Here is a 23,509-nt window from a genome sequence, read left to right on the forward strand (position 1 = left end):
TCTCTCAGTCTAGTCTAACACAGAGAGCTATTGTGGCATTTAAATGAAGGGAGATTCCCGTGTAAGCCATGCTGAGCTGCTAGACCAAAAAGCAGGGTTGAAGTCCAATGTATCAGTAATAAATAAATCTTTATTTGAAAAGGCTGTGACCAAGCATTAAAAGGCCCTACATCTTTATGTCTAAAAATGTCATCATTGAAGACAAACTGCAAAATCCATTGTGGGTTAGGTGAAATTACAGATTTTTTTTAAAAAAAGTAGCTAGATGTGATCCTTTAGGATCCTTGTATCCCTAAATGGCAGGAAACAGCAATTGTGATGGCAATATAGTTACCATTATTTATTACATATGTCCCATCCAAAGATGGTGCTCTGTAGGCTTGCTTTCAAAACATTCACCAGAAGTTATATGTAGTGTAAAATGTGGGTGCAAACTGATGACTTGAGTAGATTGCGGTACAGTTGATTTTGAATTAATTCCAGTGACTTATTTCTAAATTCATTTAAATTACTGATCTTTTTAATGCTTAGAGCCTAAACTGCCAGGGATCAGGTTATTAGAAGATCTGCCTTGTTGCACATACCTGATCTGTTTGTTAAGATGTACCTTAAAAGCTCCTAAGATTCCTTTCCCTTTTTATGTATTCAAGCTAGTGCAATTTAACAATATTAACTAAGAGCCAATTGAGACCGCTTTAACCAGTATATTGCCACAGGATGACCTTGCTGCTGGATTTTCTTCACAATAATTTTTTTAAAAAAACTCTCATTGGTGTTTGTCATGAGTTCTTGCAGCTTTTTTTTTTTTTTTTTACATCTGTATATATCTTAAATTATATTTTGTTTTCACCTCAGATACCCAGGAAGTCTAAATTGGCTGTTCATCGAAATATTCGTGATGATGAGGGATTTATCGTCAGACATTTTGCAGGAGCAGTTTGCTATGAGACGGTAAATTAATGCTGTTGCTCGTTCTTTAATTTTTTTTTAAAGCAAAGTGTTAATCAATGATTGGTTATTTTTATGGATATTCTATAAATGTTTATTTTAATATAAGTTAAATTCTCCCTTTACAATGAGCATTTAGCATTACAGAGCAATTACTGTCTATAATAGTGATGGCTAACCTTTTTGCCATCGCATGCCAAAAGCGGGGGGAGTGCGGGGTGGTCGTGCGCGTGCGTGCCAACACCCATAATTTTATGTGCCTGCACCCCATGCACGTGCCCATGACCCCCCTGTGCTCCCCCCTCTTTTGGCATGTGTTGGCACAGTGGACCCAGTAGGCCCATTTTTCGCCCTCCCCAGGCTCCAGAGGCTTTCTGAGAGCCTGGGGAGGGCGAAAACAGCCTTCCCCACCCCTCTGGAGGCCCTCCAGAGGCTGGAAACAGCCCGTTTGCTGACTTCTGGTGGGCCCAGAAGGCCCAAAAATCAGTGGGCCAGCATGCGCATGCGTGCTAGAGCTGAGCTAGAGCAACGCTCGCGTGCCCACCAATATGGCTCCATGTGCCACCTATGGCATGCGTGCCATAGGTTCGCCATCACGAGTCTATAAAATATGTAGCACCATATTGAAGGACAATCAGGAGATCTCTCTGGGAATTAATTCACAAATAAATAGGTCAGCTAAAAGCATAGACTTTTAAGGGAACTCATACTTGCTTTCTCAATGCAAAAGGAAAGTGAACAATGTGAGTCTGGAAGCCTTCACAAATGCATGGCCATCACTATAGAGCTCCTGTTTCTTACACATTTCAGCCTCTGCTCAGGAACACAGAGATAACCTAAGAACCATCCATTCTCTAAGTAATAACACAACAGGTAGTCCTCGACTTAACAGCCATTTGTTTAGTGTCTGTTCGAAATTACGACAGCACTGAAAAAAAATGACTGTTTTTCACACGACTGTTGCAGCATTCCCCCATGGCCACATGATCAAAATTTGAATGCTTGGCAACTTGCAAGTATATGTGATAGTTGCAGTGTCCTAGGGTCATGCGATCACCTTGTGTGACCTTCTGACAAGCAAAGTCAATGGAGAAGCCAGATTCACTTAACAGCCATGTTACTAACTTAACAACTGCAGTGAGTCACTTAACAACTGTGGCAAGAATGGTCGTTATATGAGGCAAAACTCGTTCAACAACTATGTTGCTTAGCAACAAAAACATTGGGCTTTATTATGGTTGTACGTCAAAGACTACCTGTTTGTGTGAGAGTGATAGCAAATAGTTGTTTCTTTGGTTTATTATAATAATTCACCAGAAATTTAAAAAAAAATAGTTAACTTTAGCTGGTAGTCCCAGGGTTTTCGTTATCAAGGCAAGAAATGTGTTCATTATGAGCAATTCCATTTCAATATATAATTGTTTTAGGAAAAGTAACATTTTGGAGAAGAATACCTGAAAAAATTGTAGGAGTAGAACCAAGTTAATATATTGTAGCCCTCCCCCCCCCCCCCAAAAAAAAATCAAAATGAATCAAGCAGCCCCTTTAAAAACTAACAATTTTAAAGTAAAGTTTTAAGCTTTTGTGGGTGGCAGCTCACTTCATCAGATACAGGGATTGGCTGACAGATGTAAGATTTAAACTGGTGACACAGAGAAAAAAGGAAAGCAAGACAGTGTGGTTATACAGATGCAAGTTATGCAAATTAGTACTATTGCTATTACATGTGCCTTACCAATTAACAATTGTATTAAAATCTGATATTTTATTTATTTTATTTTTATTTATTTTATTTTATTAGATTTATATATCACCCTACTCCCGAAGGACTCAGGGCGGTGAACAGCCAAAAAGATAAAACACACAGATTATAAAATTTAAAACAGTATAAAAACATATTAAACTCTTTGGCCCAAGATGAATTAAAAAACATCCCCATATTTAAAACAAATTTAAAATTTCTCATATACCAGGCCAGGCCAGCCTGTTGGAATAAAATGGTCTTGAGGGCGCGGCGGAAGATGCGTAAATCCGGGATCCTCCGTATCTCCGGGGGGAGCTCATTCCAAATAACAGATGCCCCCACAGAGAAGGCTCTCCCCCTGGGGGCCGCCAGCCGACACTGTTTGGTTTGTTCAGGCCGAAGATAGCCCGAAACCTGTTGATGCTTAGGAGTCTTCCATGGAGTGATAGTATTGATGTTTATTTGTCCCAAAAACTGCTACTTGAAAATAGAGCTGGTCTATTCTTCCATGCTGAAAAAAAAAATTGCAGAGGTTTTACAGCATTGCTTTTAGAGAGAGTTGGTTGTTGCCAATCTTTTTCATATGTGCTTGTTTTAATTCCTATATATATGATCTACAGGGAGCTTGGATTTGGATGCTCTCCTGAGTGACTTAAATGCTTCTGATTTTCCTCAGACCCAGTTTGTGGAGAAAAACAACGATGCTTTGCATATGTCTCTGGAATCCCTTATATGTGAATCCAAAGATAAATTTATCCGACTACTTTTTGAGTCCAACACTAACAACAATAAGGATACTAAGCAAAAAGCAGGAAAACTAAGTTTTATCAGCGTGGGCAACAAATTCAAGGTATGGTAGTTTTATAAGACTGGCTTTAATAGTCCTATAAAGGAATCCACATATGATAGTGGATTCAGTATCATTCCACTATCCTTTGTAGCAGGGGTGCTATTTTGACAGGTTCTGGAGAACTGGTAGCGGAAATTTTGAGTAGTTCGGAGAACCGGCAAATACCACCTCTGGTTGGCCAGAGTGGAGAGGGAATGGAGATTTTGCAATATCCTTCCCCCAGGAGTGGGGAGGGAATGGGGATTTTGCAGTATCCTTCCCCTGGAGTTGGGTAGGAATGGAGATTTTGCAGTATCCTTCCCCTGCCACGCCCACAGAACCGGTAGTAAAAAAAATTGAATTCCACCACTGCTTTCTAGCATTCCTTATAGTAGGAGATCTTAATGCTTTAACAGGTTTTTTTTTACAGACTCTACAGATTTGGGGAGCCTTGGTTTTTTTGGAAACATTGCAGCTGTTATTTACTTTGCTGGATCAATTTGTAAAGTCTTAGATAGTTATTTCATGTATGCCTACCATCATTCTTTGATCATCTTTCATGACTTCTGAACAAAGGAAATTGTTTCCACATTATCTTTTATAATAACCTTATCTCATATTTCCAATTTTTGGATGTTCCTATTGTCCCTTTACTTATTTTTCCATGCAGCTCATGGTTCAAGTTCTCCTTGGAAATTTTAAACCAAAAATTCAAATGACATTTTCCTACGGCTTAAATCCAGCACACGTAGAAGCAACTAGGCAGACAAGCAAAACACCAACCTATCTATATATACCTAACAGTTAAGATATACAGTAATTAAATTAAGAATACTAACAATGCTCTTAATTTTTATGTTACAGAAATCATTATCCACCATGTTGTAAAAGCAAAATTTGCCAACATGATATCTAACATAAAATTCTTATCCACTAAAACAAAAACTTCATTAACATTTTCTGTCCAGCCTTTAGTTGCTACTAAGGAAGGAAAACCCAAAGGTGCTTTTTTTTCAAAAGGCAGGTGGATTTTCTTGGTTTTTTTCTTTTGAAAATGCTTCGCTTCTCATCCAGAACTGAAGAAGCTTCTTGGATGAGAAGCGAAACGTTTTCAAAAGGAAAAAAATCAAGAAAGTCCACTTGCCTTTTTAAAAAAAGCACCTTTGGGACAAAAATGACCCGGATGATTGAGAATCTCTATAGGCATTTAAGGAAGGAAAAGTTAGTTTGCACCATAAATCTGAATTAAATTTAGAGTGTACCTGAGTGATTGGTTCAGCCCACCTGTACCACCTGTGTATAAGCAGTGCTATAGGAATTTTAGGAGACAAATAGCAGGCTGTTAGCACATGCCTTGTACTTCTTAAGAGGTTGCTATGACTATGCTGCATGTTTCAGAGAAATGAGCAATCCTCACGGACTCTGTTACTAAATACCTCAGCAGTAGAATCACACAAATGACAGGGGCTGTGGAAAACAATTGTTTTGCCAAAGCCAAATGGAATATGTTCAATTTCAAAAGCTTTTCTCTCCGCTATACTGTTACACTGTGTGCTTTTGAAGTGGCCCTGATTAACTTGCAGGGGATGTTCCGTTTAAATAGTGAATGCTGTCTGTGAAAGTGAAACATGACCAATGGTTCTAATGCAGTGAGAAGGAGAAAGAAAAAAGAAAAACACTCTGCTTTTTAAGGGGAAAACAATCTCAGGGCACCAGGGATTTGTTTTCTTTCTTTTTCCTAACTAACTAAAGAGTCTGATACTTTTTTTAATTTTTATTCCTTTGTTATGAGCTGTAAATCTGACTTCTGGCTGCCTTCTGTCCTTGATATGTTAAGCCAGTGCTTCCCAAATGTTTTCCTTCAGTACCCAAGACTGCTTATCGGAAAGTCTTTTTTTTCCAATTTAGGTAAAACACCTCAAGTCACTTTAAATGTCCCTGTTGTGATTGGTTAATGGGTTTACGTGTGTAATTACTGACAGAAAAACCACTTTGACCCAATTTGGAGTAATTTACTCAGGTTTGGAAGCACTGTGTGAAGCCTTCTCTGTTGTTTTTTTTTCCCTCTCCTTTTTCTGTCAAACAGTTTTTATGTTATGGGGTCCTCAATGCTCTCTGAGGTCGATTATTTTCTTGCAGTTGTTTCATTACTCAGTTGGGTAACATCAGTGCACTGATATTATCACCTAGTTCAGTAATGAAATGTCTACAAGGAAACAACCATCCTCAGACAGAGCCACAGATCCCCAGAGAGTCAATTCTGCTTGGTGAGAATGAGAAAACATTTCTTTCTAGAGCAGAATTCTGATTTTCTTCCAAGGGTAATAATTATGTACTTAGTACCATAAATAATGTTTCTTTTGTCTTTCCATCATGTTCTCTTTTGAATAAGTTTTAAAATTTGTTGACAGCCAATTTGATCTAGTGGTTAAGGCATCAGACTAGAAAATAGGAAACTCTGAGTTCTAGTCCCGCCTTAGGCTGAGTGACCTTGGCCCAGTCACTCTCTCTCATCCCAATCCACCTCACAGAGTGGTTGTTATGGAGAAAATAGGAGGAGGAAAAAGTATTAGGTATATTTACCACCTTTAGTTATTTATAAAAATAATAAAGGTGGGATTAAAAAATCTAAAAATAAATAAAATGGATCAGTCTCTTGCATCCTGTATACACAATGCCTTCCTTCAGAGCACTGTGCCCTACTCAGTGAACACTAAAAGATGGATATGCCAGATGCTGCAGATGTGCAGGCAACTGGATTTGTGAATTTTTAGCTGAACAGATCAGTGGTGAATATGTATTCATGAACAGTAGATTCTTATGGATAAAAGAGGGTTGAAACCTATGTGGATATTTGGTGGTGGCGCAGTGGTTAGAATGCAGAATTGCAGGCTAATTCTGCTGACTGCCAGTAGTTCGATTCTCACCCGCTCAGGGATGACTCAGCCTTCCATCCTTCCGAGGTCGGTAAAAACGAAGACCTAAATTGTTAGGGGCAGTATGCTGACTCTGTAAACCACTTAGAGAGGGCTGTAACACACTGTGAAGCGGTATATAACTCTAAGTGCTATTTCTATATTTCCTGCATCAATCCAGTGCAGCTGGGAAGAAGGAGCAATTCACAACATCTTCATTACTGCACTCCTCCTTTCTTACCTAGCCCTTCTATCCCTAGGTGGGGAATGAGAGCTACCGGACAAGCACAATGTAATATAACACAATGAAATGTAATATAAAACATTTAAAACAGAGACCATTGGTTTGTATCAGATAATGCGTTCCTGCTGGTTGCCCTTTGAGAGAGAAATAAATTGGTTCATTCCATTTTTTTTGCATGAGTGATTTTGATTTTTGTTGTAGGCACTGTTCCTTAATTTTGTTCAGTCTGTTGTTAATTTTTGTTAAAGTTTTCATTAATTTATTGGATTGTTTTAATCTTAGTTTGAGGCAGCAGGATTGTAAGCCAGCAGACTCTTTATTAGAAGTGGCATTTTAACCTAGTGAAACAAAACTAATTAATTAATTAGTCCAACAAAACAATCCTGTCAGAGGAGCCAGTTCAGGATCATTTACTAACTTGAGACAGAATATCTGTTTCTCAGGTGAATGGATAGGGTTTCAACATGAGCTCAAAATAAGCAAACAAGTTAATGCTCTTCTGTTACATAGAAAGATTGTAGCCAGTGAGTACTATGGCAACAGCTCTAGTTTCCAAAAGCAAGAGAGAAATATTTTAAGTGTATTGACTTTAAAAGTTTAATGAGAGTGGTTGTATATGATATCGCTGCTTTTCTTCTATATGCAGTCTACTCTCTCCTTCTTTCTTTACAAGCAGCTGTTATTTTGGTTGATTATTTTTGTAGCAATAGCATTGCACAATGTGTTAAGATGAATTATGTACAATTAAAATAAATATCCCCTCCTACTATTGTCATAAACGACAGGGAGGGGAAGAGGTGTAATGAGCTTGGCTGGATAAAGGTATGTTATGTCCTAGGAACCAAGAGATTCTTATATGTACAATCTGTTGAACTCTAGAAAAGTAGGATGCCATTATGGAACTATTCCTGGACTCTGCAATTTTTGCCTGTTGGTGGGGAACTGAATGCTTGAATTTATTTATTTAGACAATTTGTATGTGTGCCCACCCACTTTCAGTGACTCTGGGTAGCTTACAAAAAATAAAAATCCAAGGTACAACAAATAAGCCCCTCCTCTGGCGACAGCACTCAATTAAATGAGCCACTTGATTGGTTCCATCCCACTCTGAATTCTAGCAAAACCAGGTCTTCAAGGCCTTGCGAAAGAGTGTCAAAGTTGGGGCCGTCTTTGTGGGGATGATATTCCAAAAGGAGGGAGCCATCATGGAGAAGGCCATGAAGTTCTGTGTCCCAACAGATACACCTCCTTAGGAGACGCATTCCCTGCCTCCCTGCTCTGGTGGGTTGGGTGGATATAATGAATGTATTCTTATGGCATTGGTAGTTTATTCTGCATGTAAAAAAACCAACAGTTCTTTATTACATTAACCATCTGATTTTCCATCACTGGGCCAGCAGTAAACAGGTTTATATATTAAAAATTGATATAAAAACTGTTATTCATAGTAAACCAGTTTACCAAAGTTGTCATTTTATAAATCAACAACTGGTAACCCAGGGTCTCCTATCCCAGTTATCATCAAATGCTTGGCAGAAGATATTCCAGCAAGGCAGGTTATGTCAGATACCAGCCTAACAAGATGTACCAATAGAAGAGAGTATTTACTCAGGATTGAACTGTGGGGTCCTGGTACTTCCTGAGCTTGATTGTAAACAACAATCAAGGAACTACCAATAACACTCACTCCCAGGGCAAGCCACTTACATATAAATAGAAAGCAAATCACATTCTATTTTAGTGCTGATGATGTTACCTAGTTAGGTAATGAAATGTCTGCAAAAAAACAACCAAGCTGAGAAAACCCCAAGCATCCTACACTAAAAAGATGCATTTTGTGTTTTCATGATCTTTGCTTGAAGGAAGACCCCAACTGAACTTCATCTGTTCTTTATAACAGTGGAATAAGATTATTGGGTAAAAAAAGCTGTCCCTAAACTGTTGTGAATATGGTAGCTGTCAATGGAAAGGATTAGCCAGATATTGAGCTGTATGGCGTTCATTTAGCCGTACAGCCTGGATCTAATAGGAGTTATATTTCAGGGTATCTGAAAGGTATTCGATTGGGAACGTTGCATGTGGCGTTCTGCTGTCAGGGCACAGATTTGTCTTCTACCTAAGGGCATTTCTTCACAGGTGGCTTTGCCATCTTTTGACAACTTGGTTTTCCCTCCTTTCTTTCGCTCCCAGGCATTCCCTTTACCTGTCGGTATGCAAAGATGTAAACCTCTTTGTGGCTAGAGGTGTTCAACCAAGAATTAGAAGTGCAGCAACTGACATAGTTGAGGCTGGTCAGGCCCAGCATACGACTTCGCCTTTGCACTCCATTCCAGCAACAATTTATATTTTGCAAAGAGCCAGTGATTAGAGATGCATTCTGATAATGATGTATCTTCCCCTGTGTTTTGTTTGTGCTTGTCTACTTTGACACAAATGCTTTTCTTTTACAGACTCAGCTAAACCTGCTTCTGGAAAAGCTTCGTAGCACTGTAAGTAAAATAGTCATGGAAAATCGGTGCCTTCTGTTACAAGGCCTCATCTATTTTTATATTTTTGCACTACATCTGTTAATAAAATAAACCCTAGATTTGTTGTACTAATGCGGGGATGGAGATCTGTTAAAGCCAGGGCATCAGTTAAATTTGAACAGAATTTTACACATGAGCATTTTGCATATTTGACATTTTTTTTTAATGCAGGGAGCAGATGGGAACTGTCACTACCAGCATACTTAGCTTTAAGAGTAATCTTGGCTAAATCCATGTATTATGGGAATCCTTTATTATTTTACAGGTATAGAGTCATGTAGTCAGTTCATCAGTGATTCCGCATTACACCAGAGAATAAGGGAAACATGCTTGCAGGAAACTGTCCAATTTTTTTTTTTAAAAAAATAGAGCTAGGGAGAGATTGGAGCCCTTTGGGGTCAGTAGTTTACTTGTAGGCCTTAACATAAACATCTCAAAACAAATGTATTCATTTATTTAGAGAATATATATATGTATATAAATTGTAAGCGAGGAAATGTTAGATGAAGAATTAAAAATTTGCAGTTGGGAGGTGACATATAACTTGTCAATTCCTCTTTACAATCCCCTGTGAGCCTCCACAGTAGACCAGAACAATAAATTCAGCACTTTTTGTATGTTTGTGATGATTTAAGAAATAAAATGAGTGCATTTCATTTTGTTTGTGGTCCTGCTCAGTTTTGGAATGCTGAGCTTCATATGCCACACTAAGCCTTGCATGGAGCCTCAATCCAACAGAATTTACCTGCTGCTGAAGTAGAGTCCCTTGAGAGTTGGGCGGCATAGAAATGCGACAAAATAAATAAATAAATAAATAAATAAATAAATAAATAAATAATAAAGTTCTTGCTAGTTTGTGATCCTCGATGAAATCTGCAGGATAGCAAAGGGATGATGCAGAAGCACCACTCTAGCCAGTCCTATGCATTTTGTTTCCCGTTCCAGAGGTTAAATGTCAAATCAGCCATGGTTCTGAATTCATTGTAGCCAGTTCATGCTGGCACAGGAATTCTGGGAGTTGAAATCCAGAGATTATAAAGGTGCGTGGGGGGCGTGTCCATGGGGGGGGCGTGTCCATGGCTGTGGCTTGGGGGGCGTGTCCATGGCTGTGGCTTAGAAGACATTGTCTTCGTCTCTCTGCGGCATATGGAAAATTGAAAGCGGATGAAAATAAAATAAACAGCATTTTTGAAGTCCGATAACAACTAGGTCCGTTATTGAAGAGTTCCTGTCTTGGATGGACTAAGATTGATGCGGTTAGTCACCCTGAACTGCTTTTAATTGAGGTTTTTTTTTAAAGTGAAGTGAGCAAGAGGGGGTGATGAAACGGCGAGACGATGATTTAAAGAGATCTGAAAAACAATAAATTAGAATTTAATTGTGAGTTGGATCCGCAAAAGATGTCGACAGGGCGAAGGGCAGCAAACTAAGTTTTATGGCTATGTTTGAATAAGATAAAAATAAGATATATGAGACCTGCCTGAATGTCGGAGTCGACATAAATGTGGAGAACAGGAACCTTTTTTTTGGAATAGCTGAATATTTAAACGGTTTGTTTGTGGGATCGTCTGAAAATTTAAAAAATTATCCCTTTTTTTTTTTGAAGACGCTGTGAAAATTGTGGACTAAAAGTTAAAAGTCTTAAAGTAATCTAAAGCATGTTTGCTGTTTGAAGTTCGCAGAAGGGCAAAATGGCGCTGAGGAGTGTAACTGATCTTGATTAACGTGACTACAGGAATTTCATTGTTTGTATTTTACACTGCCTCTGGTGCAAGAAGCAATTGTAAGCAAGCCTTCAATAACTTGGACTTTCAATTTTTTTTAAATTTGGGACTCTTTAATGCTTTATTTGTCGTCTCTGGCTTCTTAAAGTGAAAGTAAAATATGCCCACGTCCTTCTGAAAAGACCCTTCTGAGTATCTGTGGTATAGAATTGAGGATTAAAGATTTTCCTCTACAATAATTTAACATCTTAAATACAAGTTGATGACCCATTGATTTTGAACTGTGAATAAAGTTATAGAAATAATTGGTCAAAATTTACAGGAGTTATTAAGATGGATCCATCTAAAGATGAATCAGTGCGACCTAAGGTCAAACAGATTTCTCAAGCTAGTATTGACTCAGCTCAAATTGTGTTGGCATTAAACAAATTAAGTGATAAAATTGAAATAATGGATACAGAATTTAAAAAAATACATTTAAAAATGGATGAAGAAAAGAAGGAAAGATTCAACCAGCTGGAACAAATTGTTCAAGAAATTAATGTTAATTTTGCTAAATACACAGCAGAAGTAACAGAGATAAAAGATAATGTAGACCAATTACAAGTGCAAACAAAAAAAATTGATAAGCAAATAACTGAAATCTTTTTTAAAAATGAAAAACAGGATAGAAGAATATGTATTTTGGAAGAAGAAGTTAGGAAGTCCAACATTGTTATAAGAGGCATAGTGGAAGAAAAAGTGGATAATGTTAAACAACGTGTTTTGAAATGGCTTAATGAACTTGGATTGGATAAAAATTTTATAACTACAGATTTGATAAGTGTTTATCGAATTGGATTTAGAAGACAACGTGAAATAATAAGAAATGTTTTGGTGAGATTTGCGAGTGTTAATGATAAATTACAAGTAATGGCAAAAATTAGAGAAAATGGTGATGCTGTGCTGAAGATTGAGGGAAAACAGGTCCAAGTCTTTCAAGATATCTCAAGAGAGGAAAGATCGTGGAGATATTATCTGAAGCCAATTACTAAAATATTAAGAGATAAAGGTATTAAGTATAATTGGAGACCACCACAGCGAATGAAATTTTTCTATAAAAATAGAATGCATATATTCACAATAGAAACGGATGTGGTCCAATACTTCCATGAGCTTGGCTTGTTGGAAAAAGAGGAAGAACAAAGTGAATTAAGATCACAATTACTCAAAATGGGTGGAATTGAAATATATACATCAACACCAGAGGAAGAAGGAGGGGCGGTCGGAGGTTTAGGTCCAAAACCAAAGAGGAAAAGAAAACCAACGAAAGATATTTCTCCATCTTTGGCGGAGGTACAGAAGAAAAGTCGAGATCTTACTGGTGAAGGAGTGGAAAGGATGATTACATTGGACTCTGAACATAAAAGGGAAGATGAGCCCGAGTGCGGGGATGAAGAACCTGCAGTTGTTCAATTGAAACCAGAATTATGCCAATGAAGAGACAACCCAGCTGATGGACGGGGTCCCCTTTCCCCCACTCTTGGAAACGAGGCGTGTCTTAATGAAGACGGTGGGGGATGAAGATTTTATGTGGTTGTGTGTTATGTTAGTTTTTGTTTTATGTTGTTTGTATGTTTTATATTATTATTATTTTTTTTATTATTTTTTCTATGTTATGTGTTGTTTATATATATTTGTTTGGGTTTTGGGTCACGGAAAGGAAAAAGAGGGAATAGTTAAAATTAAAAATATTAATGGGGATAATTAAGGTAATGACTTGGAATGTTAAAGGTACTGGGAATCAGATTAAGAGAAGACGTTTAGAACTTAAGATTAAAAGAGATTCTCCTGACATACTTTTTATGCAAGAAACTCATCAGAAATCTGAAGATATAAACAGGATGTATTTAAAAGGGATGCAGGTTTATGAAAAAGCTTTTGGGTCCTCAAAATCGAGAGGTGTCGCAACATTAATATCAAATAGAGTCCAATTTGAAAAAAACAAAGTAATAGCAGATATTGATGGACGATATTTGATAATAACAGGATGTATTAACGAGGAAAAAATAACGTTAGTTAATTTATACGTACCAAATGTGAATCAAAAAGATTTTTTGAATAAGATTACCGATTTGTTGCAAACTGAAAGGGTAGGGAGAGTAATTATTGCTGGTGATTTTAATTTAATTAGAAACCAGATGGATAGTACCAATCCTACCCGATATGGTGGAATAAGAAAAATGGGGATACTTGATAATTGGATGTTGCAAAATGGCGTAGTAGATGTTTGGAGGGAGATTAAAGGTAACGAAAGAATGTATACTTTTCACTCAAAGGTATTTAATTCATATTCAAGAATTGACTATATTTTTGTATCCAAGAATCTGATGGATAACGTGGACAATATGGATGTTGGAATATTTAAAGACTCTGACCACGCAGAATTGTTATTAGAATTAGATATGTTTCTGGAGAAAAAAGAAAATTGTTGGAGATATGATGAAAAATTATATAAAAACGAGGAAGATAAGAATCATATTCTTAGGAAATGGGAAGAAAATTGGGATTGGAATGATAATGGGGAAGTTAATTATGGAACAGTTTGGGACACAATGAAAGCAATTTTTAGAGGAGAAAGTATTAAATTATCAAGTAGGAAGTATAAGAATTATAAAGTAAGAATAGAGGAAAAGAAGAAATTGATAAAAGAACTGGAAAATAGATTTCTAGAGACTAAGGATAGGAAATTATGGGAGGAACTTAAAAAATTGAAAAATAAACAAATAGCGGAAGATACAGAAATAGTTAAAAAAAATCTAAGCTATTTAAAAAGAGAATTTTTTGAATATGGTAATAAAAATTCAAAATTATTAGCAAGAATGGCGAAAGATAAAAAAGAAAAAAGAGAAATAGGTGTCCTAATAGATGAAAAAGGTAAGAGATGTTATAAAAAATTAGAGAAATGTGAAATTGTTAAAAAGTTTTTTCAAGAATTATATCTTAAAAAAGAAATTGATAATTGTAAATTAAAAAATTTCTTAGAAAAATATGGTCAGAAGAAAATTGATAATAAATATAAAGAAAAAATGGAAAAGGATATTACCTCTGAGGAAATTAAAGATGTGATTCAGAAGTTAAAACTTGGAAAATCTCCAGGTGAGGATGGGTTACCAGCAGAATTTTATAAAGAGTTTAAAGAGATTTTGATCCCAAAATTACAGATATTGTATAATAAGATATTACATGGAGATGATATTCCCATGTCCTGGAATAGAACAATTATATCCTTAATCCCGAAACCAGGTAAAGATCTAGAAAAAATTGAATCCTATCGGCCCATTTCCTTGATTAACCAAGATGCTAAGATATTTACTGCAATTGTAGCAAATAGATTGAATGATTTTATAGATAAATATATAAACCATAATCAAGTAGGTTTTGTTAAAGGGCGTTATATGTGTGATTTAGTTAGAAGAGTATTAAATGTTATTGATATTGCTGAGAATAATGGTGATAAGATAGGTATTCTTGCCTTGGATATTTTTAAAGCTTTTGATTCTATACAATGGGATACTATAAAAGAAATAATTTCTGCATTAGGATTTGGTAATAAATTTATTCATATTATTTCCAAATTGTACCAGAGGGGTACGGCAAGAGTGAAGGTAAATGGTATATTTACACAAGATATAAATTTGGAAGCAGGGACAAGACAGGGTTGTCCTCTGTCTCCGACCCTATTTTTACTAGCAATGGAAATTTTAACAACTTTGATTGAAGAGGACTCAGAATTAATAGGTTATAAAGGCGTCAAAGTTAATTTATATGCAGATGACACTCTTGTCATTTTAAATAATATTACAAATGATATAAAAAGAGTTCAAACACATTTGGAAGAATTTGAAGATATGACTGGTTTGAAAGTAAATTGGGCAAAATCAGAATTATTAATGGAAATTGATAGGGAAAATAAATTAGAAAAATTACAAAACCAATTTGGAATTAGGATAAAGGATAATTTAAGATATTTAGGTATTATACTTTCACTTAAAATTAAAAATTTAAAGAAACTAAATTATGACATAGTAACAAAAGAAATTGAAGAGAAAATTGGGAAATATAAAAAACTCAAGTTATCTTGGTTTGGTAGAGTAGCTTTATGTAAAATGATGTTACTTCCTAAATTTAACTTTTTATTCGAGATGCTTCCAATTTTTTTAACCGAGAAGGACATTGAAGTATATCAAAAAAAATTAGATAAATTTTGTAATGGGGATAAAAAACCAAGACTGATTAAGAAAATGTGGTATCAGAACCAAAAACAAGGTGGTTTAGGAATTCCAAAATTATTAAACTATTATAGAGCATTTAATATAAAAACAGTAGTAAAAATTTTAAAAGGAGATGTTAAACTTTGGGGTAATTTGGAAATGAAGGAAATAAAGAAGTTTGGTTACAAATGGTTTTTGGAAAATTTTAAAGGTAAGGTTAAAATTTGCAATTATTGGTTAAATAGTTTGACTAAAAATTGGGACAGAGTAGCAAAAAAATTAATACCAGACGCATTGTATTTAGGTAAACTGAAAGAGAATTGCCCAATGAAATTAAATAGTAATAGAGAGAGGATTATAATAGAAGAGAAAGTGGAAACAATTAGTGAATGGTTGAAATTTATAGAAAATGAAATGAGGAAAGAGGAAATTTATGGAAAATTAAACATTAATTGGTTTGAAAGAATTCAAATGAATAAATGGAATAGGAAATGCAAAGAAAGGAATGATGAGAGCAGAAAGGAAACGGAATTTGAAAATTTGACATCTCGAATAATAAAAGATGAAATTGGGCCAAAGGGATTAGTTAGTAAAATTTATAAAATTATTAACTCTGATAATAATTCACAAAGGGTAATGAAAGAGAATTGGGTAAAAGAACTGGGTATTGAAATTTCTGATCAAAATTGGAATATGAATTGGGTTAGCAGAATAATGAGGACATTATCAATAAGGATTAAAGAACATAATTATAAAGTTATTTGGAAGTGGTATTTGACCCCAATAAGACTCTTTCAAATGGATAATAAAGTGGATAAAATGTGTTGGAGATGTAAAGTGGAACTCGGGACATATGTTCATATGTGGTGTAAATGTAATGGGGTTGAACTTTTTTGGTCTAGGATAGAAAATGAAATATTTGAAATAATTAAGAAGAGGGTCAAATTGAAATTGGAAACCATATTATTATTAATATTGAACGAAACAACATTAACAACTGGAGAAAGAGAATTGGTGAGGATTTTGGTTATAATGGGGAGAATTATAATTGCTAGATATTGGAAATTAAATGTTGATTTAAAATTAGAAGAATGGTACAATGAAACATGGAAATTTGCATTAAATGATAAATTGACTTGTGATATTAAAATTAGAAGTGGTATATATAAAGAAAATGTTTTTTGGAACACTTGGCAACCATTTGTGGACTTTGCACTTGGGAGATTGGATGAATCGGCACCAGTACCTTATCAAAGAGATTTCTGGAAGAATTGAAGACTTCAAGTTCCTAAAACTTCCTTTCCGTTTGTATAGCACGTTGGGGGAAAAAAAAAATTATTATTTTTTTTTCCTTATTATTGATTTTTTGTATTGGTTTTTTTTTCTTTTTTGTTATTCCTTAATAATAAAAATATAATAAAAATTAAAAAAAAAAAAAAAAAAAAAAAAGAGATTATAAAGGTGCTATAGTTGGCCACCTTGGATTTAGAGCTCTAAGATTTTCCTCCCTTTCCTCCTTTTGTTTCCCTTTTAAATGGCTTTGAATAGATAATTGGAATTATTTTTTCTTATCCCTCCAAATGAAATTGATTCGTCATGCATTTCTCCACATTTAAACAAAAAAATTAGTTAAGCATGAAATGGGCTGCTAATCTCCACACCTTGGGCAGTATAGTGGCTTTAACAATACTCCCGGCCCTCTTTTCCAAACCTCCATGGCCTGAAGACAATGACCCCAGCAGAGCAGCCATCTTCCTTCCTGTCAGCATTTGTACACTGCTAGAGCAAGTATCAGAAACCTTAGAAGACCTAATTTTCCCAAGGCTCCTGACCCCTTTGTGTAGAGGTCAGGCATCTGAGTAGTTACATGTTTCTGCTAAGTGCTAAGCTTGGTAGGAATTGAATGTTATTGATGGTCTTATGAAAAGACAATCTCTGTGCACAAGCTTTCACATAATATTTATAGAGGTTTAAAAGCAATGTCTTTAGGGCAGAGTTAAATATTTCAACATATTTACTGCTTCTGAGTTTATTAACTCAGGAGCCTTGGTGTCACAGTGGAGTGCAGAACTGCAGGCTGCTTCTGCTGACTGCTGGCTGACTGCAATTTGGCAGTTCAAATCTCACCAGGCTCAAGGTTAACTCAGTCTTCCATCCTTCCAAGGTGGGTAAAATGAGGACCCAAATTGTTGGAGGCATTATGCTGACGCTGTAAACTGCTTAGAGAGAGCTGTAAAGCACTGTGAAGCGGCATATAAGTCTAAGTGCTATAGCTATTAAAAAAAAAACAGGTGGGGAGACAATATATAAATGTATAAAAGGAAAAATATCCACTGGTGGACTACTTAGGAGCATTGTGGGATGAGTTGTCTCTAACATCCCTTTCAAGTAGTCTTAATCATGATTATGCTAATCTTCTGCCTTTTCAATAGGGATCAAGCTTTATTCGATGCATCAAACCTAATCTAAAGATGACCAGTCACCAATTTGAAGGTGCTCAAATCCTCTCTCAGCTCCAATGTTCAGGTAATTTAGTGTATCTGCTGAAGATGATACTTTAGATCTCTAATAATATTTAGCATATAAGTCTAAACAAACAAACAAACAAACAATATCCTCAAATGAGGATATTGGCAATACTGAATCGCAGGGCTTTATATAATTTTTTTCAATAAAAAAAAGAGTGAGCTTTTTCAATGCTCTTTTGCTGTAGTGAAATTATTCTGCAAAATAATAAGATGTAGATAGTACTGTAATGACTGTTAAAAGATCAAAAAAAAATAAACTTAATAAACTTCAATGCAAAAAAATAATGTGGTATTCTATGTACTTAAAATGTAGTTTATTTAGAAATATGTGAAAGCCACCCTGAAGATCAAAACATTTCCAAATGCCTACAACCCAAAGGAAACTGAATATATAAGAACAGTGCATCATCCAAATAGGAAGATACCATCTTTTCATCGGCCATTCAATACTATCAATATATTAGCTATTTCTAAACTATTGTGATAGAATGTTCTTAGTAAAGTTCAGGTGTTCATTTAATCCCTCTCCTTCCACCAAAAGAAAAACAAAATAATTCTACTTGTAGGTAAGAATCGTACAAGTTGGTTTGGATCAGACTGGATTCTGATGGGTGGCAAAGCTAGGACAAACGGTTCCATTGGCTCCGGGACACTCCAATATTCCCCAGTATTGTACTATTTCTATAGTGTGTTATAGGAATAGAACAACTTAAACAATTGGTGATTTCTATCCAGCCTATTCCTTCTATCTCATCCTCCTCTTCCTAGCAGAGAGATCTGGAAGGTGTTCAGGTGTTCTTATTGACATAACAGAACTAGATGACATTAATATGTAACTTAAAGATGGTTAAGACCTAATGAACTAACAAAAGTAACAATTTCACAGAGCTGCTTTTGAAATGGATGGTTATAATTGTCCTTAAATAAGCCTTATTTCAAGCTAAACTGTTTGTTTTCATTAGCTGCTATCCTAGTATTTCTATTAATTTCTTTATAATTTTTGCATCCCAGAAAGCTTTTAGTCTTCAAGCATCTGTTCAACTTGGCAAACACTCCTATTGCTTGTCACGTCAAGTTATGTTTAAACTTTAATTTAGCAAATCAGAAATCCTTAACATCTTCACTTAATTAGTGTTTTGTTGACTCAATTTTTGGCTGCTAGTCTGAAGACTGGATACTCAGCAATAATGTAGGAAAGGAGACAAGGAAAGTAATGAAGTTCCTTCCCTCTATCTTAATCATGAATTACATTCTATTTTAAAATATATTTTTATCAAGGATTTAAATTACAATGATATTAACTAAAACAAACTAAATTTAGAGAAAGAGAATGGAAACAAAAGAAAAATGTAAGAAAAGAGAAAAAGAAGAAAAAGAAAAGAGAGACTAAAGAAAAAGAAAAGAAAGAAATAAAGGAGTGATTAAAACCTTCATCACAACAACAATCAACAAATGTAGTACTTCTTCACCCCCTTAAGGTTAAACAGATATCTCTTCATCCCATATCCCATTCCTTATTATAAATCCATAAAACATCCATTTTTCAATCCTGATGTCAGCCAAAAGTCCATAAAGGGTTACCAGAACATTGCAAAAAAAAAAAAAAAGTCTACGAATTACATTATTCTTCATCTAGTTTTTATTTATTTTTTTCTGGTTTAAAAGTGAAAATAAAGTTTTATTTATTTCTTTGCCTGCCTTTTTACTCCATCGATTTTTGGCTAAAACAGTTGAAAGAGATTAGGGCTAATATTTGGAAAGGTCAACAGAGACTCAGTCTTGATTTTAATTCAAACTTGAAGCTCATTTTCCATCTTCAACCACAATGACTTTATAAGGGCTTGTGTTTCTTGTTTTAGCTTTTTGTTTGTTTGTTTGTTTACACCAATCTCAAAATATAAAGACTGACAATCACATCATCTTAATTTAGTGGTGATTTTTTTTGTTGCCTGTTCTTTTACTCTAGGCATGGTGTCTGTTTTGGACTTAATGCAAGGTGGTTTCCCATCACGAGCCTCATTCCATGAACTTTATAACATGTATAAAAAATATATGCCTGCAAAACTGACCCGTCTGGATCCGAGACTCTTCTGCAAGGTATTTATATTCAGAATGCAAATGCTTTTTTATATGTGCCTTTTTCATGGTGAGTTGATATTCACAGATACTTTCCTTACTTCAAAGGATTTGTAAAACTGTCAATTTCTTTTCTTTCAGGCTCTCTTCAAAGCCCTTGGCTTAAATGAACAAGATTATAAATTTGGATTAACCAAAGTGTTCTTTAGACCTGGCAAGGTAAGCAGTGCTGATATCTCTGAAGTATAAATGGACACAAATTGAGTTTTTAAAAAATTAATTTCTCTTCAACTTGCCTGCAAAATAATTGAGATAAAGGATAGCATTACCTTTCTTAAAAGTAATTTCATAAAATGATGCATTGTCATTTGATCACTACTAGCATCTGTATTGACATGGGCATCTCTATGTTTAATGTATTGGTAGAAACTATTTTGTTTATAGGTCTACCTCTGCTAAGAGTGATATTCCCTGTGGTCAGTGTGATAGTTAACCCCTATAATCATTTACTATGAATGTATTCTCTAAAAGGCAGATAAATAAGACTTTTTAACTGCTTCGGTTCTGTGCTTTAACTTCATTTCTAGTTTAAAGTTGAGTGGAGGCCCTCTATATAACTATCAGAATAAGTAATCACTATCAGAATAAGTAATCACAATTTGTACTGTGTCACAGATATATAAAAAATAGGCAGATTCCAGATGTTATTAAGTATCATGACTAGGGTTCAGAACCCTGGGGTCTCTTCACATTGTCATGCCTGCAACATTCTGTTTACAACAGAACTCTCCATCTGTCAACATTCTTGTTGGTTGTCTTAAATGGCATTTCTTCCCCACCCTGTATTCAGTTTGCAGAATTTGATCAAATCATGAAGTCTGATCCAGATCATCTTGCTGACCTGATTAAACGTGTGAACCACTGGCTTCTCTGCAGCCGTTGGAAGAAGGTTCAGTGGTGTTCTTTATCAGTTATCAAATGTAAGAATTCAAAAATATCTTGTGAGATGGGGTGATAAGGGGAGGATCACCACTGAGCCGTGGTGGTGCAGTGGTTAGAATGCAGAATTGCATGTTAATTCTGCTGACTGCGGCAGTTCGATCCTGACTGGCTCAAGATTGATTCCTTGAGATTGGTAAAATGAGGACCCATATTGTTTGGGGCAATATGCTGACTCTGTAAACCACTTAGAGAGGTCTATAAAGCACCATGAAGCAGTATATAAGTCTAAGTGCTATGCTATTTCTATCATGTGAGCAAAATTTTAAAAAAACTACCCATAACTCTGTCTTTTTAAACTTACTTGGAAGACTAGAATATTTTCTTTTCATAAAGAAATGGCTGAAATGTTGTGTGATTATCAAAAATCACAACAATTTAGGAATATTAATCTTGATTTTGTGTATACTTTTGCGATAATATTGAAAGTTGTGTCCTTTTCTGAAATCCCACAAGATACTGAGAGAACCCCAAAGTTTTGCAAGATTTTTTTATCTTGTGAGATTTTGTCTATTCAATTTTTTAAAAATCCTGTGGGTTTACAAGCACAATATAGGAGCCTACTGAAGCGTAGTAGACACTGTACTAATATTTTCCACATGCATTATTAAAGGGATTGCTGCCAAAATTGTAAAAATGCTACTAATCAATTAAATCAAATATTAAAATGGAAGACTTTCTTAATTCTTCATTTCCAGTTAGGTTTTATACAAGGAGTATTGAGAATTGAAGCACGAGTCTCACTGACCCAAGAATTGTTAGCTATCCTTGCATATTAATCATATATAAAACAAGGAAATCCACTAGTATAAAATAGATTTATCCGCAAGATTTTATCCAGTAGTAAAAATCTATATAACTCTCTGTTTGTCTAGCCATCCATCCATCCATTCCCCTCCCCCCCCCCCGCAATAGTGGGTTCTGTATTTAGACATTTGTTGATGAGGTTTCCCTCACTTTTCCCCTCCTTTTATTTTCAGTGAAAAACAAAATCAAGTACAGAGCAAGTGCCTGTATTAAAATACAAAAGACAATTCGTATGTGGCTATGCAAGAGAAGGCATCAACCACGGTAAGAAGAAGACTTATATAAATACTCACTGTGTCCTATTTGCTAGTAAATCTCATGAGGTGCTGAATAGTAATGGGAAGGATTCCCAGGCACTCATACACCTGGACTCATAATATGTCATTAGTGCAGTCACAATTTGTGGAAACTGGTATCAAAGGACCAGCCCTCGAGTTACATGGGCAGGATATTGCCATATCTTCTCTTTCAAAGCTTCTACTTAGAAACGATGTAGACGGTTAAATCTTCCCATTTTTGCTGATCATTGGCATCCTTCTGTCTCAAGAGACTATGGTATCGTGCTCTATGGTAAGAGAGTGCTCCTAAACTATGATAAGTTTAGTGAGACTATGGTAAGACGTGCTCCTAAAACAGCATCTAGTGTGACTAAAAAGGCCAATTCGAGAGTGGCAATCCCTTCCACACTGAGGGCAGATACATTCTGTCCCCTGCCCAGCCCCCAGATTTCGCTGGTTCCAGGACTGCCTCTTTGCCTCAGCCTGCCAAACAAGTGTCTCTTCGAATTGGAGAAGGCCATGCTGCACCTTTAGCCTCCAACCTGGACGATCAGAGGTCAAGGTTTCCCAGTTGTTAATGTCCATCCCCAGGGCCTTTAGGTCCCTCTTGCAGTTATCCTTATATCACAGCTGTGGTCTCCCTCTGAGGCGCTTTCCCTGCACTAATTCTTCATACAGAAGATCTTTCAGAATCCGACCATCAGCCGTTCTCACGACATGCCCCAGCCAGCGTAGACGTTGCTGTTTCAATAGTGTATACATGCTAGAAATTCCAGCACGTTCCAGCATTTTTGCTGCTAGTGTTTCTTTACAAAAGTGTTTCTTTTGTATGTCCTGTTTTTTACTTTGGCTGTTCACCGCCCTGAGTCCTATTTGGAGAAGGGCGGTATAGAAATTGAAACAAATCAAGTATAGAAATTGAAACAAATATTCACCAGTGGCAAGTCCCTCTGGGCCACAAAGAGGAAAACCACAGCGTTCCTATCCTTGCTTACATGGCAAAAGTAGTTTTGCATATTCACACAGAGATGGCACATCCCAAATGTATGCTAAAGCAACTGTTCTCACATAGAAGTTAGCAGTGCTTTCCTCATTCAGATAGAAGAGTTGGAAGGAGAGGGGAGAAAAGGAGAGACAACATGGCCTAATTGTTCTAAAAGAATCAAATGACAGATCTGTTGCATCGGCTTGTAAGAAACTGGAGTTTCACTGAATTTGAAAAAATAAACCCATGTATTATTGATGTTCCAATTGTGCTGTCCCTCATATTGACCATCCTAGGTTTTCAGTACTAGAGTTTAATCTCCAGGGCCTGAAGTTGGGATCCTTCATGGCAATCATGGACCTATCCAGCAGGACACATATAATGTAATCATTTATGCACAACATATTTAACATGCTTGTGAAGAAGGCACAGAAGAGGCTGTACTTCCTGAGAATGCTCAGGAAGATAAATCTATCTCAGCATCTACTTCTGTCCTACTATTGCAGCACCATTGAGAATGTCCTGACATACGGCATTCTTGCATGGTATGGGACAGCTCTGTAGCAGACAAAAAAGCTCATTAAAACTGCCCAGAATATCATTGGACTCCAGCTACCAGCCCTGGACGACATCTTTGAATCTCGCTGTTCG

At 35.9% G+C, this 23,509-nt stretch overlaps 1 protein-coding gene across 4 annotated transcripts in view; it reads left to right on the forward strand.

Moving 5' to 3' along the window:
* The window catches only part of MYO6 (myosin VI), a 134,603-nt gene that overhangs the window by 88,286 nt on the left and 22,808 nt on the right, over positions 1–23,509 (forward strand). For all 4 annotated transcript variants that reach the window (XM_060689157.2, XM_087882537.1, XM_060689158.2 and 1 more), the window contains exons 17-24: positions 856–951; positions 3,369–3,542; positions 9,131–9,169; positions 17,618–17,711; positions 19,680–19,810; positions 19,931–20,008; positions 20,640–20,769; positions 21,769–21,859. In XM_060689157.2, the coding sequence (XP_060545140.2) occupies positions 856–951; positions 3,369–3,542; positions 9,131–9,169; positions 17,618–17,711; positions 19,680–19,810; positions 19,931–20,008; positions 20,640–20,769; positions 21,769–21,859 (833 nt within the window). The remainder of the gene's footprint in view (positions 1–855; positions 952–3,368; positions 3,543–9,130; positions 9,170–17,617; positions 17,712–19,679; positions 19,811–19,930; positions 20,009–20,639; positions 20,770–21,768; positions 21,860–23,509) is intronic.

The sequence above is a fragment of the Pantherophis guttatus genome, chromosome 1, assembly GCF_059756535.1.
Source record: "Pantherophis guttatus breed Tessera chromosome 1, ASM5975653v1, whole genome shotgun sequence".
NCBI classification, from domain to species: Eukaryota; Metazoa; Chordata; class Lepidosauria; order Squamata; family Colubridae; genus Pantherophis; species Pantherophis guttatus.